At 44.2% G+C, this 11,999-nt stretch overlaps 1 protein-coding gene across 1 annotated transcript; it reads left to right on the top strand.

Moving 5' to 3' along the window:
- Positions 1-598: 598 nt before the first annotated feature.
- TRMT12 (tRNA methyltransferase 12 homolog (S. cerevisiae)) lies at positions 599-1,918 on the top strand. The gene has a single exon (XM_006879463.1). It carries the CDS (start codon positions 599-601, stop codon positions 1,916-1,918), a length of 1,320 nt encoding a protein of 439 aa, XP_006879525.1.
- The last annotated feature ends 10,081 nt before the right edge of the window (positions 1,919-11,999 follow it).

The following is an 11,999-nucleotide window of genomic DNA, read 5'->3' as shown; positions in this document are numbered from 1 at the left end:
GTTTGAACTGTGCGCCTCTGGGATTGTAGTTGCAGTTTCTTGCCACTAGGCCACCAGAGCTCCCCTTATGTTAGATTCTTCACTCTCATCAATGCGGTGGTTGCTGATGCGGAGAAACATTTCTTGTATATGGGTTTGCATAAAAAAGTCGTATACATTTTATTTTGTTTATACACATTGTATTTCACTTATTCTTCTATTCACATTGGGTTTCCTATTATCATTCCCATACATTGTGTTTTATAAAATTAATCTCCATTAATCTACAGGGAAACTTAAAAAAATTCAGCCCTTCATTCCAGGTTCAATTTCCTCTTTGGATTTGTGAACGGCATTAAAAACTGTGCATAATGGCTCTGGAGAATACTGATCGAGTTGAAATCTTTCAGATTATACAATTCCTCAGTATTACTAATTTTCCGTTTAGGTTGAACCATGAACTGGTTGGCCACAATAAAGATGGCGGCAGAGGCTTCAACAGGGCAACAGCGCCGCCGCTCGTCGCACTTGCGTCATTTCACTTAGTTCCGGTTGGTTAATTTTATATAACTTCCGGCGCGCCGTGGACCCGGAAGTGGAGCATGTGGGCTTTAGCAGCATGGAGGTTGGCGGCGCGCAGCCCGCAGGTGCTGCGGCGGTTGTGACGGAAGCTCGCTTTGCCCAGCGGTACAGGCAGTATCTGGAGGAGCAGCAGCTGCTCGATGGCCGGCATCGCGTGGAGAAGCTGCCGGATGGCAGGGTGGCGCTGCCCGTGCTGGGGGAGACCCTCCCGGAGCCGCACCTGCGGGAGCTGCGGGAGCGCGTGGCCCCGGGCAGCACCTGTGTCCTGACGCGGCTCCTCCGCGCTGCACCTTCCAGGAAGGCCCAGGGCTGCCCGCCTGCCCGGAGGCTGTGCCTGGAGGTGAGGCGCTGGGCAGAGGCCCGGGGTGTCACCTGGTCGCAGGAGTTGGAGGCTGACTTGCCCCGCTCGTGGCAGCGGCATGGGAACCTCCTGTTGCTGAGTGAGGACTGCTTCCAGGCCGAGCAGTGGAAACAGCTGGAACCAGAACTCTGGGAGACTGTGGCCTCGGCACTGGGCGTCCAGCGGCTGGCTAGACGAGGGCGCGTGTCCCCGAATGGCGCTCGGACGCCAGCGGTGGCTCTGCTGCTGGGTGACCACGGCTGGGTGGAGCACGTGGACAATGGGATCCGGTATAAGTTTGACGTGACTCGATGCATGTTCTCCTCCGGCAACATCAGCGAGAAGCTGCGCGTGGCCTCCCTGCCCTGTGCCGGGGAGGTGCTGGTGGACCTGTATGCGGGGATTGGTTATTTCACACTGCCGTTTCTGGTTCATGCCGGTGCCGCCTTCGTCCATGCCTGTGAGTGGAGCCCCCACGCTGTAGCTGCTCTGAGTACGAACCTGGAAATCAACGGGGTAGCTGATCGGTGCCAAATCCACTTTGGGGATAACAGGAAGCTGCAGCTCTCCAGCGTCGCGGACAGAGTGAATCTGGGACTGCTTCCCAGCTCTGAAGAAGGTTGGCCCGTGGCCTGCCAGGTGCTGCGGCAAGATGCTGGGGGCGTGTTGCATATTCACCAAAATGTGGACTCTTTCCCTGGGAAGAAGCCCCAGCTTCCTGGACGCAGTGGGTTGGAGGAAGAGAAGCAGACTTGCCTTCCACAGATTACCTCCAACCAGAAGGAAAAGCAAACTGGCAGCGATTCTAGGAGAAAAAAGCAGGCAGGGGCCATCAAGCCAGAGTGGCGGAGGTGGGCGGAATCTGCAGACGTGCGCATTGCAGCTCTTCTTCAGCAGTTGCATGGGAAACCGTGGAAGACACAGATCCTGAACATCCACCCGGTGAAATCCTACGCTCCCCACGTGGATCACGTAGTCCTCGATCTGGAGTGCCGGCCGTGCCCTCTCATCTGCTAGAGGAGGGGTTGCGGAGCACCAGGGATCCACGTATGAGTGACCCTCGGTGTATCCGGTCAGGTTGGTTCTCACCCCTCTGTCTGTTTTACCAGGATGGCCCAGAAAGCTGTTTCTGAATGCTGCTTTTCCAGTGATCATACCTTCTTGTGCACGGAGAGGCAGCGTGGCTCATTGCAGTGAGGCCCAGCAGTGCAGTCAGAGATTCCTGATTCTCACCTCTCTTCTGACCTTGGGCAGGTGTTTCTTGGATTCCTTTGTCCTTGAGTTTGTGAACGATCTCATGTGTCTGTTAAGGAAGCACCGGTGGTCAGAGGGTAAGGAGTTGTACTGCCAACCCAAAGACTGGAGGCTTGACTACACCAGTTGCTGTGAGGGAGAAAGATGGACGGCTTCCATCTGTGCAATTTAGTCTCTGTGCTAGAGGATCAGGTATGAGTCGTACCCTCTCGAGGACAATGAACAAACAACAGCAGGTCTGTTAGCTCATGGTACTCAGGGCACCAGTTATGTGAAAGGTTTAGTGCAGTATTGACAAGCTCGCTCTAGCTGCAGTATGGAGAATGAGCTAGAGGGGGCCCAGGTAGAAGCCAGGAATGGGGGCGGGGGGTGCTGCGGACCAGGATAGAGCGAGCAAACATCTTTGGGAATCTAGGCACGAGGTGATGATGGCAGTGAGGAGTTCGCAGACTTGAGAACTTAAACTGACAGAACCGATCTGTTGGCTTTCAGGACACTGAACTACTGCTGCGTTTCCTTGACTAAATTAGGGAAGGAAGGGAATAAAAACCTATATTGGGTCTGTTCCCGACTTAGCATTAAGGTGCAAGTGGTGCATACGCATAAGTGCTCTTTTTGAGCCTCAGAACAACGTTCATTGCAAGACAACTAAAAAAAAAAAGGCTGGTAGTTCAAATCCACCCAGAGATGCCTCTCAGACAGACCTGGCCACCTGCTTCTAAAAGGCCACAGCCTTGAACACCCACAGAGCACGGTTCTGCTGTACACACAGGGGCACCAAGAGTTGAAATCAGCAAACAACAAATGAGCTTGGGGACCATGTATTATGTATTTGTGTTCTCGTCGAAGAAGGGAAAAGAAGGAATCACCACCCTGATTTATAGGGAACTGGCACTCCCCAGCCCTCTCCCAAGCTTGGGCAGTTGCTGCCAATTGCAGACCCTTATAAAGACTTGGGTTCTGCATGAGTAGGTTTAAGCTTAGGGGAGATTTTGAGTATGGTGGGCTTTCATTCTGCTGTGCATAGAGCTGCTGTGAGTTGAGTTGAGCAGACCTGTCAGCACCCAGCAGCAAAAGCAAATGAAGTCTTAAGTTTTTGCAGGCCTCAGGTGACCCTTTCATTTCCTTCTCTAGCTGGCAACATAGTGAGCTGTCAGGAATAGGTGCTCCTCAGAAGTTCTTAAGACAGAATACTGTGGCTTCTGCCACCATCATGCTTTGCCATCGGGGCGATTCACTCAGAGCTGTTTGGGCATGTTTTGAAGTCCATTGGGTGTTCTTGCTTGATGCAGGAAATTGAGAAAAGTGTGGCTTTATCAGAACCATTCTGATGTTTTGTTTCCTGGTGTTGAGCTGGGCTGCTGGTCCTTTAGGGACAGTGGCATTAAGGACAGGGCTGGTGGTGTTTGTGTCAGTCACCTCTCCTCAAAACAGAATGATGGCCAGCTATGACTGGATCCAGTGTGAAGAGAAAAGCTGGAGAGAAAAGAGGTTGAATCAGGGAACCGGGGGCAAGACCTTGTGCACGAGCAGCTGATTAAACCAGTCAGTCAGTAGTTGTTGAACACCAACTGTATATAGCAGTCTGTGAGCACAGTGGAGCCTTCATGGAATTTATTTACTCTACTTGATTTGCCTCCTAGCACCTATCTTTTCTGTGTGACCTGTGGTAAGTCATGACTCTCAAGATTTCGTTTCTTCGTCTATATATTAGAGATAAAAGTTATATTCTATAAGATGGATGCTAGGTTTAACACCTGTAAAGCTGTCAGCACAATAACTATAAAATAAATCACTATTTCCTAGTTTAATTATGAAGAATTATTATCTATCTGGCTTACTCAAAGCAGGTGGTCCTTATTTTGGAAAAGCCCTTCATTGATTAAGGATGGGTTGTGTATTCTCATCAGACGCCGTGCTGGAACTTGGGGACATAAAGCCGAGACCTGCCCTTATTGAGATCACTATCTGGTGACATGGACACAGGAAACCATGTCAGTCCCCTGTACTCAGTGCTGAGATAGAAATCAGCAGTGTGTTTGTGGAGGTGGGAGCAGAGATGCTTGAGCTGAGGGGTGGGGCGAGAGTGGAAGGAACAAAGGGTCCTGTAAACAGCCTTTCCACTTAAGTGCATTAATTTACATTACAGTTTTCTCAGAGGACTTGCTGGACAATAGATGGACCTGGTCAAGAAGAGGAATCCATTGGAACCAAGGATGAGAGACTGGAGGGTTCAGGAGGCTCCGAGTCCTTGCCAGCTCAGAGCAGGGATCCGAAAGCCCAGCCTTGATGAACTTGGTGCTCGTGGCTAGTAATCACTTTCAAAACTTCAACCTCGAATGACTCTATTTCCATGATTTAAATAGTGTGCATACAGTACTGAATAAATACATGTGTACATTTTAAATACATCAATGGAAAATGATGTTTAATGTTTTAACCTAAAAATGAGACACAAACAGGAAATTCATTTCAACCTGCTCCGGCATGCACATGAGAATTCATTTCCTCCTGCTTTGGACGTTTATGAGAGAAGGAAATATGTCTGAACCACCTTGAAGCCATGTCACATTGGTAGGCTGTAAAACTAACCATTTAAAAAAAAACAATTTTTTAAGAGATTATAATTATTTTAAAGGTCTTAAAAACTGGAATTAAAAAAAAATCACCTGAACTCATTCACACATTGTTGTTGAGACAAATAGTTGGGTGGGTTCTTTTGTTGTTATGTGCCATCTAATTGGGTGGGTAGTTCTTCAGATATTTGAGATAATTTCTGTGTGACTTAACAGTTCCATTTCTACGTGTGTGTGTGTGTGTGTGTGTGTGTGTGTTTACTGTAGAGAAAGGAAATATGCTTATGTAAAAACTTCACAAATGCTCAGAGCACCATTATTTATAATGGCCAGAAAGTGAAAGTAACCAGAAAGCTATTATCAGATGAATGGATAAACAATGTGGAAAACACACAAGATAGAATATTTAGCCAGAAAAAGACTTAATGTATAAAACGTGCTACAGTGAAGATAATAGGCAGCCAGGCAAACAGTGGTTCAGGTAGACTTACTCAACTAAGGGTTGCAACAGACCTTCAGTTTGTGAGAAGGTTATCTGCAGAAAACAATGAAGCAAGTCTGCCTATATTCTAGGATGAGTTTCAAGGTCCATACTCCAGATCGTCGTAATTCTTTTTACTCCTTGCATTCTATACCATTATATTATGATAGCATATTCACTTATTCTCTTGATTTTAGTGTTTATTTCAAATAGGCTACTTAAGCTTTTCTTATTCCTATTGTAAAAATGTAAAAACTTTGTTAGGGTAGAGAGGATGTTTATTTTTTAAAATAGTTGTGGATAAAAAGTTGAATAATACAGAGGGGAGGAGCCCCAGTGGTACCAGCTGGCTTGGTGAGCTGCAACAGGCCATCTGGTCTGGGGTCCTGATGTTTGGATGAGGGTGCAGGAGAGACGAGGAAGCTGTGACACAACCAATAAATGGTGAAGTCATGATCTGGGTGCAGGCAGTGAGTGAGTAAGTAAATTCATGGATTTATATGGATTCATTCACAAGAAAAGTAAGTGTGGACAATTGTCATAAAATTAGTGAATTTCCAAAAGTAGCTTACTTTTCATTCTGCTCCTAGGAATTGTATCCGTCATTATAGTGGGCTCGGGTGGTGTGGTCCACAGGGAATTACCCTGCCAACCTAAAGGCAGTTCGAATCTAGCAGTCACTTTGCAGGAGAAAGATGGACACTCTCCCATGCAATTTACAGCTTCTGAAGGCACTCCGGAGAGTGGACTAGGAGTTCCAACTCTGTGGCAGTGACTTTGACTTAAGTCTTTGGCAATCTGATGATTTCAATCTATATTAGATTAGAGCTTTAGTTCTTAGTGAATTCTACTACCTGCTCAAAGGTTTATAAGTCTAGGTGCTGGTTGTCATGTATTTTGCTCAGACTTGTCTTTTACTAACTTTAAAAAATGTTTCACTGAAACAATGACATTTAATTAAAATTCCAATTTCCAGGCAAAGCAGCTGGAAGAATGTGGTAAAATGTATTCATTGGAAATAGATATCTAAAAAAATTGATGGACTATAAACTATATACCCAGGAAACAAAAGTGTAATCGAAAAAAAAAAAATTCAAGTTGACAGTTACGGTTGCACAACATTGTGACACAACTAATGTGAATATACTGTACAGTTAAAATAGTTGAATTGGCAAATTTTACATTATATTTTAAACAGAATAGGTTTCTTGAAAACAAGCCACCTAAGGAGACTGGTTTTATTCGAACTTTCCAGTGGGGAGTGCTCGCAGGCCGGAAGATGAGTGGTATCAGTCAGGTGACTTTGCCTGACATTTTCATATCCACTGCTGTGGGGTCAATGTGAACCCATGGTGACCTTCCATCAGGTCTCTGAAACAGATTCCAGAGGGAGATTGCCTTACCTTCCTACAGAAATGCATGTGGATTCAAACCACCCACCTTTTGGTTAGCAGCCTAACATGTAAAGCACTATGCTCCCAGAGCCCCTTTAAAGTCTTTATGGGGAGGAGTAAACAAGTTAGCTGGGTGATTTATGGTTGGGGTTTTATAAGGAGAGTCTCAGTTATCAGAACAGGAAATGCTTTTCTCTGTTAGGTACCTCTCAGGAGACACATGATTTTAATTATAGGTCAAACAGTTCTAATCCTAGCTAATAGATCTTCAGACAGAACAGGAAGTTGCAGCATCTCTATCTGGCTATCAGGACTTAAAAGAGAAAAGGTGTGACTGGTGTTGCTGCGTACATATACTTAGCAACTTTTAATACACTGTTTACAGTGCTTCCGCTTGGGCAAGGAGAGTAAGCAAGTTTCTTTAAACTGCCATCCTGAAGCTTTAAGTAGTGAAAAAAGCATACGAGGAACATGAGCAGTGCTGGGTGATGGAGAAATTTGCACTAAGGGCTCTAACGTGGTCGATGGAAGGGAAGAGTTACAAAGAAGGTCTGTCAGAGGGGTATGATACAGGAAGTATTTACAAAGTACAGAGAGGAACGATAGAGTTCAAAGAATTGAAATTCCTCTGATGAGTCTAGAAATGGAGAGAAAGATGACTGCCAAAATGAAGGGCCTTCCACTTTAGTGGTAGGATGAATAGAAAAAGGCACCAATAAGATCAAACCTGTCATTTTTTTTAAAGCTTTTGACAAAATGAGTCCTTAAAAAGTCTGTCTCCTGAAGTCCATGGTGAGGCACCCAGACTCCTTGAATTCAGGGACGAGTGCTCCCCCTGACACTCACCATACGTTGAAGAAAAAAAATTGGAAAACACATGAATGGGATGAACTCAGAAGTTTGATCTTCCAGGTCACATTAGGAAACACTATGGAAGTGGCTGCTTGAGGAGTGGACGCAAATGTGTCCCTTAGAATACAGGTGGTTTTTTAGAACCCATTGATGATGAGTATAAAAGTGTGCAAACAGCTTAGCAAAAGGGACCTGGTAAAATTCTAGGCTGGGACCCTAACAACAGAGACGGCCACAGCAGCCTGGAGAATTTTCCAGGTAAGGTAGGAGTGGAGTATCCCGTTCATTGAGGGAGATGAGAGTATAGTGCAGTCGAACGGATGGGACGCCCGCCCAGCAGCTGGAACACTGGAAGGAGCCAACAGCCCAGAACATGAACTTGTGCGGGGCCCAGCAGTGAATGTGCTAATGTTCCTTGCTGCCTTTTAGTTGGCAAAGGCGCTTATCAATGGACTGTGACACCTTGGAGGATATCTTTGGCCCTCGTGACCATGAGAAGTTTTGCTGCATTAAAAAAAAGAAACAAGAATAAACCACCAGGCAGAAGGGATGAGGACAAACCTCAGTATAATCAAGAAAAAAGTAGCAACTCAGGGATTTAGGAAGCAGCTGGTGCCAGGGTTGTGAACCAAGAAAGCAGGGTATCTCCTGCCTTGAAGTGGGGGTCTCCCCTGGGAACATCTGGGCCAGTGAACATCTGGGCCAGTGGGTGATGCTGCTTTTTATGAAGGTGCGTTCTGGGTGGAACACAATGGAATTCTTACTCCCTACCCTGGCCCTGACTCAAGTGACAAGATTTAAAAGTGGAGTATGCAAAAGTAGGTTATAGCACTGAGCTTTCCTTCTTAGAAAACAGTATCATCACTAAGCATTTCAATAATGTGAGAAACCAAGGATCAAATAAATGTATTGGATGCTTTATCTTCTAATGTCCTGTTGTGTAATGCAAACCCAGGTCTTTGTCCTCCAAGTCATCTTAGGAAATACCAGTAAGTTTTTAATGCTTGCATTTTATTATTGTGAAATTTAAGACTACCTGGTTAAATCATCTTCCTAAAATACAGTGTTTTATTAAAAAATTAAAAAGTCAAGATTTCTACTAATTAATATTATCCAGAAAGGATATAGACCATTAGAATAGTAAACAAAACCGAAACAACCACAGCCCCTCATTGACATCGAGTCAGAATCAACTCATAACTGACCCTCCAGCAGGTTTTTGAAAGCTATAATTCACTAGAGAGGAGACTGCCCATCTTTTCCCCTCATAGCCGCTGAGGGATTCGAACTTTAAAAGCACAGCTTTGGGGTTAGCAGCACAACTCCCTACAGACAACACCATGATTTTGGCCCTATCTTTTTTATCAGTACTACAGACTACTTTTTATTACTTTCCCCGCCTTTTTAACCTTACTATTTTTTAAAGATTGCTAGATCAGTTATTCACTTACCTTTCCCTCTCCCCACAGCAAACCCCAAATGAGAGCAGTATGGGCTGTGTCCTTTTACCTGGTCCAGATTGTACTGTGTCTCTGCAATATATGTGTAGGGTCTGAGGCATGGATTCCATTTCACTTTTATGTGAATAAATTTTTAAAAAGCATTTCTTAAGGATACTACCTCTTTTCCATTTAATGGAATTTGGCTTTTTGTAACAAAGATCAGCTGGATGGTCTCGCTTAAGAGTTTGAAATATTGAAAAAATTATGAAAATATTTCCCTGTTACACTTAGTGTTAAGATAGCAAAGACCAGTTTCTCAGTTGGTTCAAATCCACCAGCTGCCCCATTGAGGAAAGAGGAGCCGTTTCCTCCTGTGTGACTTACAGCCTCTGAAAACTCACTAGAGGGTCAGCTGTGAGTCCATTCTGACTTCCTAACAATGAATTGAGTTGTTCAGATAAGTTTCTCTGGCATGAAACAATGGCTTGATTGAAGCAAATGTCAGTAGAAAATTCAAACTGGGTTTTATGTGTTCTACATCTCTCTTAGGGAGCTCTATTGAGTTAAGATGCCAACACCTGCCAAAGAGAAATGGTTCAGACCCACCAGTTGCTTTGGAAAAGGTGGACAATCTCCTCTCGTGCGATTTACAGCCTCTGAAAGCTTGCTAGAGGCTCAGCTGTGAGTCAGTTACAACTCCACATATAACAACTACTTAGCTGCCTGGATTGCAAAGTTTATACTTGGTCACCAGCCAAAAGGCTGCTAGTTTTAACCAAACCAACAATGTCTGCTGTTCTGCTTGTAAAGGTTCTTTATTGCTCTCACTTCCGTCAAATTGGTTCTAATGCATCGCTGACTCTCCAGCTCCTTTCCAAGGCTGTCAGTCACACTGGTGCAGACGACCCATCCTTTCATGCTGTGCTGCTGGGTATATTCGAAGCATCTGAGAACTATGCGGCCTTTGAATCAGCAGCCTGTGCGACCAGAGCTTCCTCCTGTAAAGATTATTGTTGTTTGGCGTTGGGTTGGAAACAACCCACATCTGAGCCTCCAGCGGCTTTTCTGAGGCAGTAAATTGCACAACCTCATCCTGAAGGGGAGCTGGTGGATTTGAATCACATGCCTTTGGGATTGCAGTGCAACGTGGGTTTTTTTTAAAAAAAAACACCGAAATTTTACATTGGTGTGCTTACACAGTTTGTATACATTGTGCTTCCCACTCTCCTTCATCCACGTTGTGTTTCATACAATCATTCCCGTTATGTTTTATAAAAGCAGCACAACTTCTTACCACTCGGCCACCAGAGAGCACAGAAAACCTTAGGGATCTCACACAGATAACCTATGTACATCAAAGTTTATGTACTCATGCTCTGGGTAAACTGAATCCAAAGCATTATGAATTTGTTTAAATCAATGTAGAAAATAAGCAAAGTCAGTGAATTGAAGCTATTTCTCTAATACTATGTTTTATAATAAAGATTCCTAAGAATTTTTAAAACAATGATCCGTTTAGTATAAATTTAAGGTAGTAATTTAAAGTACTTGCTATTTTGAATATGTTGTTCTTAGGTGATGTCAAGAGTGACTCAGCAACTCTACGAACATCAGATCTGAACCCCGTCCTATCCTGTACCATCCTCACAGTCTCCAACACATTCCAGCTCACTGCAGCAGCCACTGGGAAAGTCTGCCTGGTTAAGGGTCCTCTCTTTCACCATCAGTCCACCTCCCCAAGTGTGGTGTCCCTCTCCAAGGACTAACCTCTCCTAACATGTCCGAGGTATGTGAGACAAAGTTGTATCATTTTTGCCTCCAAGGAGCACTCTTGCTATCCCTTCTCTAAGAAAGATCTTTTGTTTTAGCAGTCTGTAGTTTAATCAGTACTCTTCTCCAATGCCATAGTTCAAAGGCTTCAGTTTTTCTTCTGTCATCTTTATTCATTGTCCAACTCTCAGCAGCATAACAAGTGATTGAAAAGACTGTGGCCTGAATCAGGTGTACCTTAGTCCCCAAACTAACATCATTGCTGCAATAATTTGGAGAAGTCCCTGACTGCAGACTTTCCCAGTTCAGTACACCTCCTTATTTCCTGACTGCTATCCTACCAGGATCTTATTCAAACTTTCACTTACAGATGAAGAAAACCTAACCTAGAAAGTCTGATGACACTTGCTTGGAGTCATATATAAACAAGATAAGGATGGCTACACATCAGTCCTGAAAGCTGTTGGTCCAGGATGGGATTTAAGTTTGAAATCCTTAATACCATTAAAATTTATCCATCAAGTTAAGATTGGAGACAGTTGAGAGATTAATAAGGACAAGGTCTAGACACTCAAAACCCTGTATTTACTGTTTGCCACACAAGATATTGTAAAATAAAAACTTACAGAAATCCTCGAGTTGTTTTACTATCCATTTTGCCTGATGATAGTATGATGGTATGAATCCCCTACCACCTCCGTGTCTTAGATTAGTCCTTGGGGACCACTCTCCATTATGACATTGCTTCTCTTTGGGCTTTAAATGGCAATTGAGACGGAAGAACAGGTGGGTTAACTAGCTAATTTATGTCTCTCAGGTTCTCTGAATAAGTCTTCATTAGTCCTCCCACCTGAACAAGTGTGCTTTGGACATCCCTTTGGGGATCTTGTCACAACCACAAGGTTATTCTCCAGATGCACAATTTAGGAAAATGAACTTGGCAGTCGTAAACAGACTATCAAAGATTGTGACAATAATGAGGATGTTGCAATAAAAGAGGCAAGTTCCAGTAGGATCTTGAGTTAGCATAGGAACAGTGGAGACAGAAAGGGAATAGTTACGAGTGACTGCAAAGAACGGCTAGAAATTGGTTGCAGATAAGCTGCGGGTAGAAAAGCGGACAGAAGCAGATGTCTCAAGTGTTAAGCTTCAAGGAATCTTGGGTTCAAATCCTGATTATTATTTTGAGTAGTTGTAGACATACACACTGGCTACCACTTCGTACCTCTGTGATACCTCCATGATCTTAATAATTTATCTAAGCCTTGATTTTCTTGTCTGTGAAAGAGACAGAGATCACCCATCTATCTATGGTCAACTGATCTTTGA

Source organism: Elephantulus edwardii, unplaced genomic scaffold, assembly GCF_000299155.1.
Source record: "Elephantulus edwardii isolate Elephantulus edwardi_28Jun2011 unplaced genomic scaffold, EleEdw1.0 scaffold00003, whole genome shotgun sequence".
NCBI lineage: Eukaryota > Metazoa > Chordata > Mammalia > Macroscelidea > Macroscelididae > Elephantulus > Elephantulus edwardii.
Note: the sequence above shows the minus strand (reverse complement) of the source record. Positions and strands in the feature narration are given on the sequence as shown.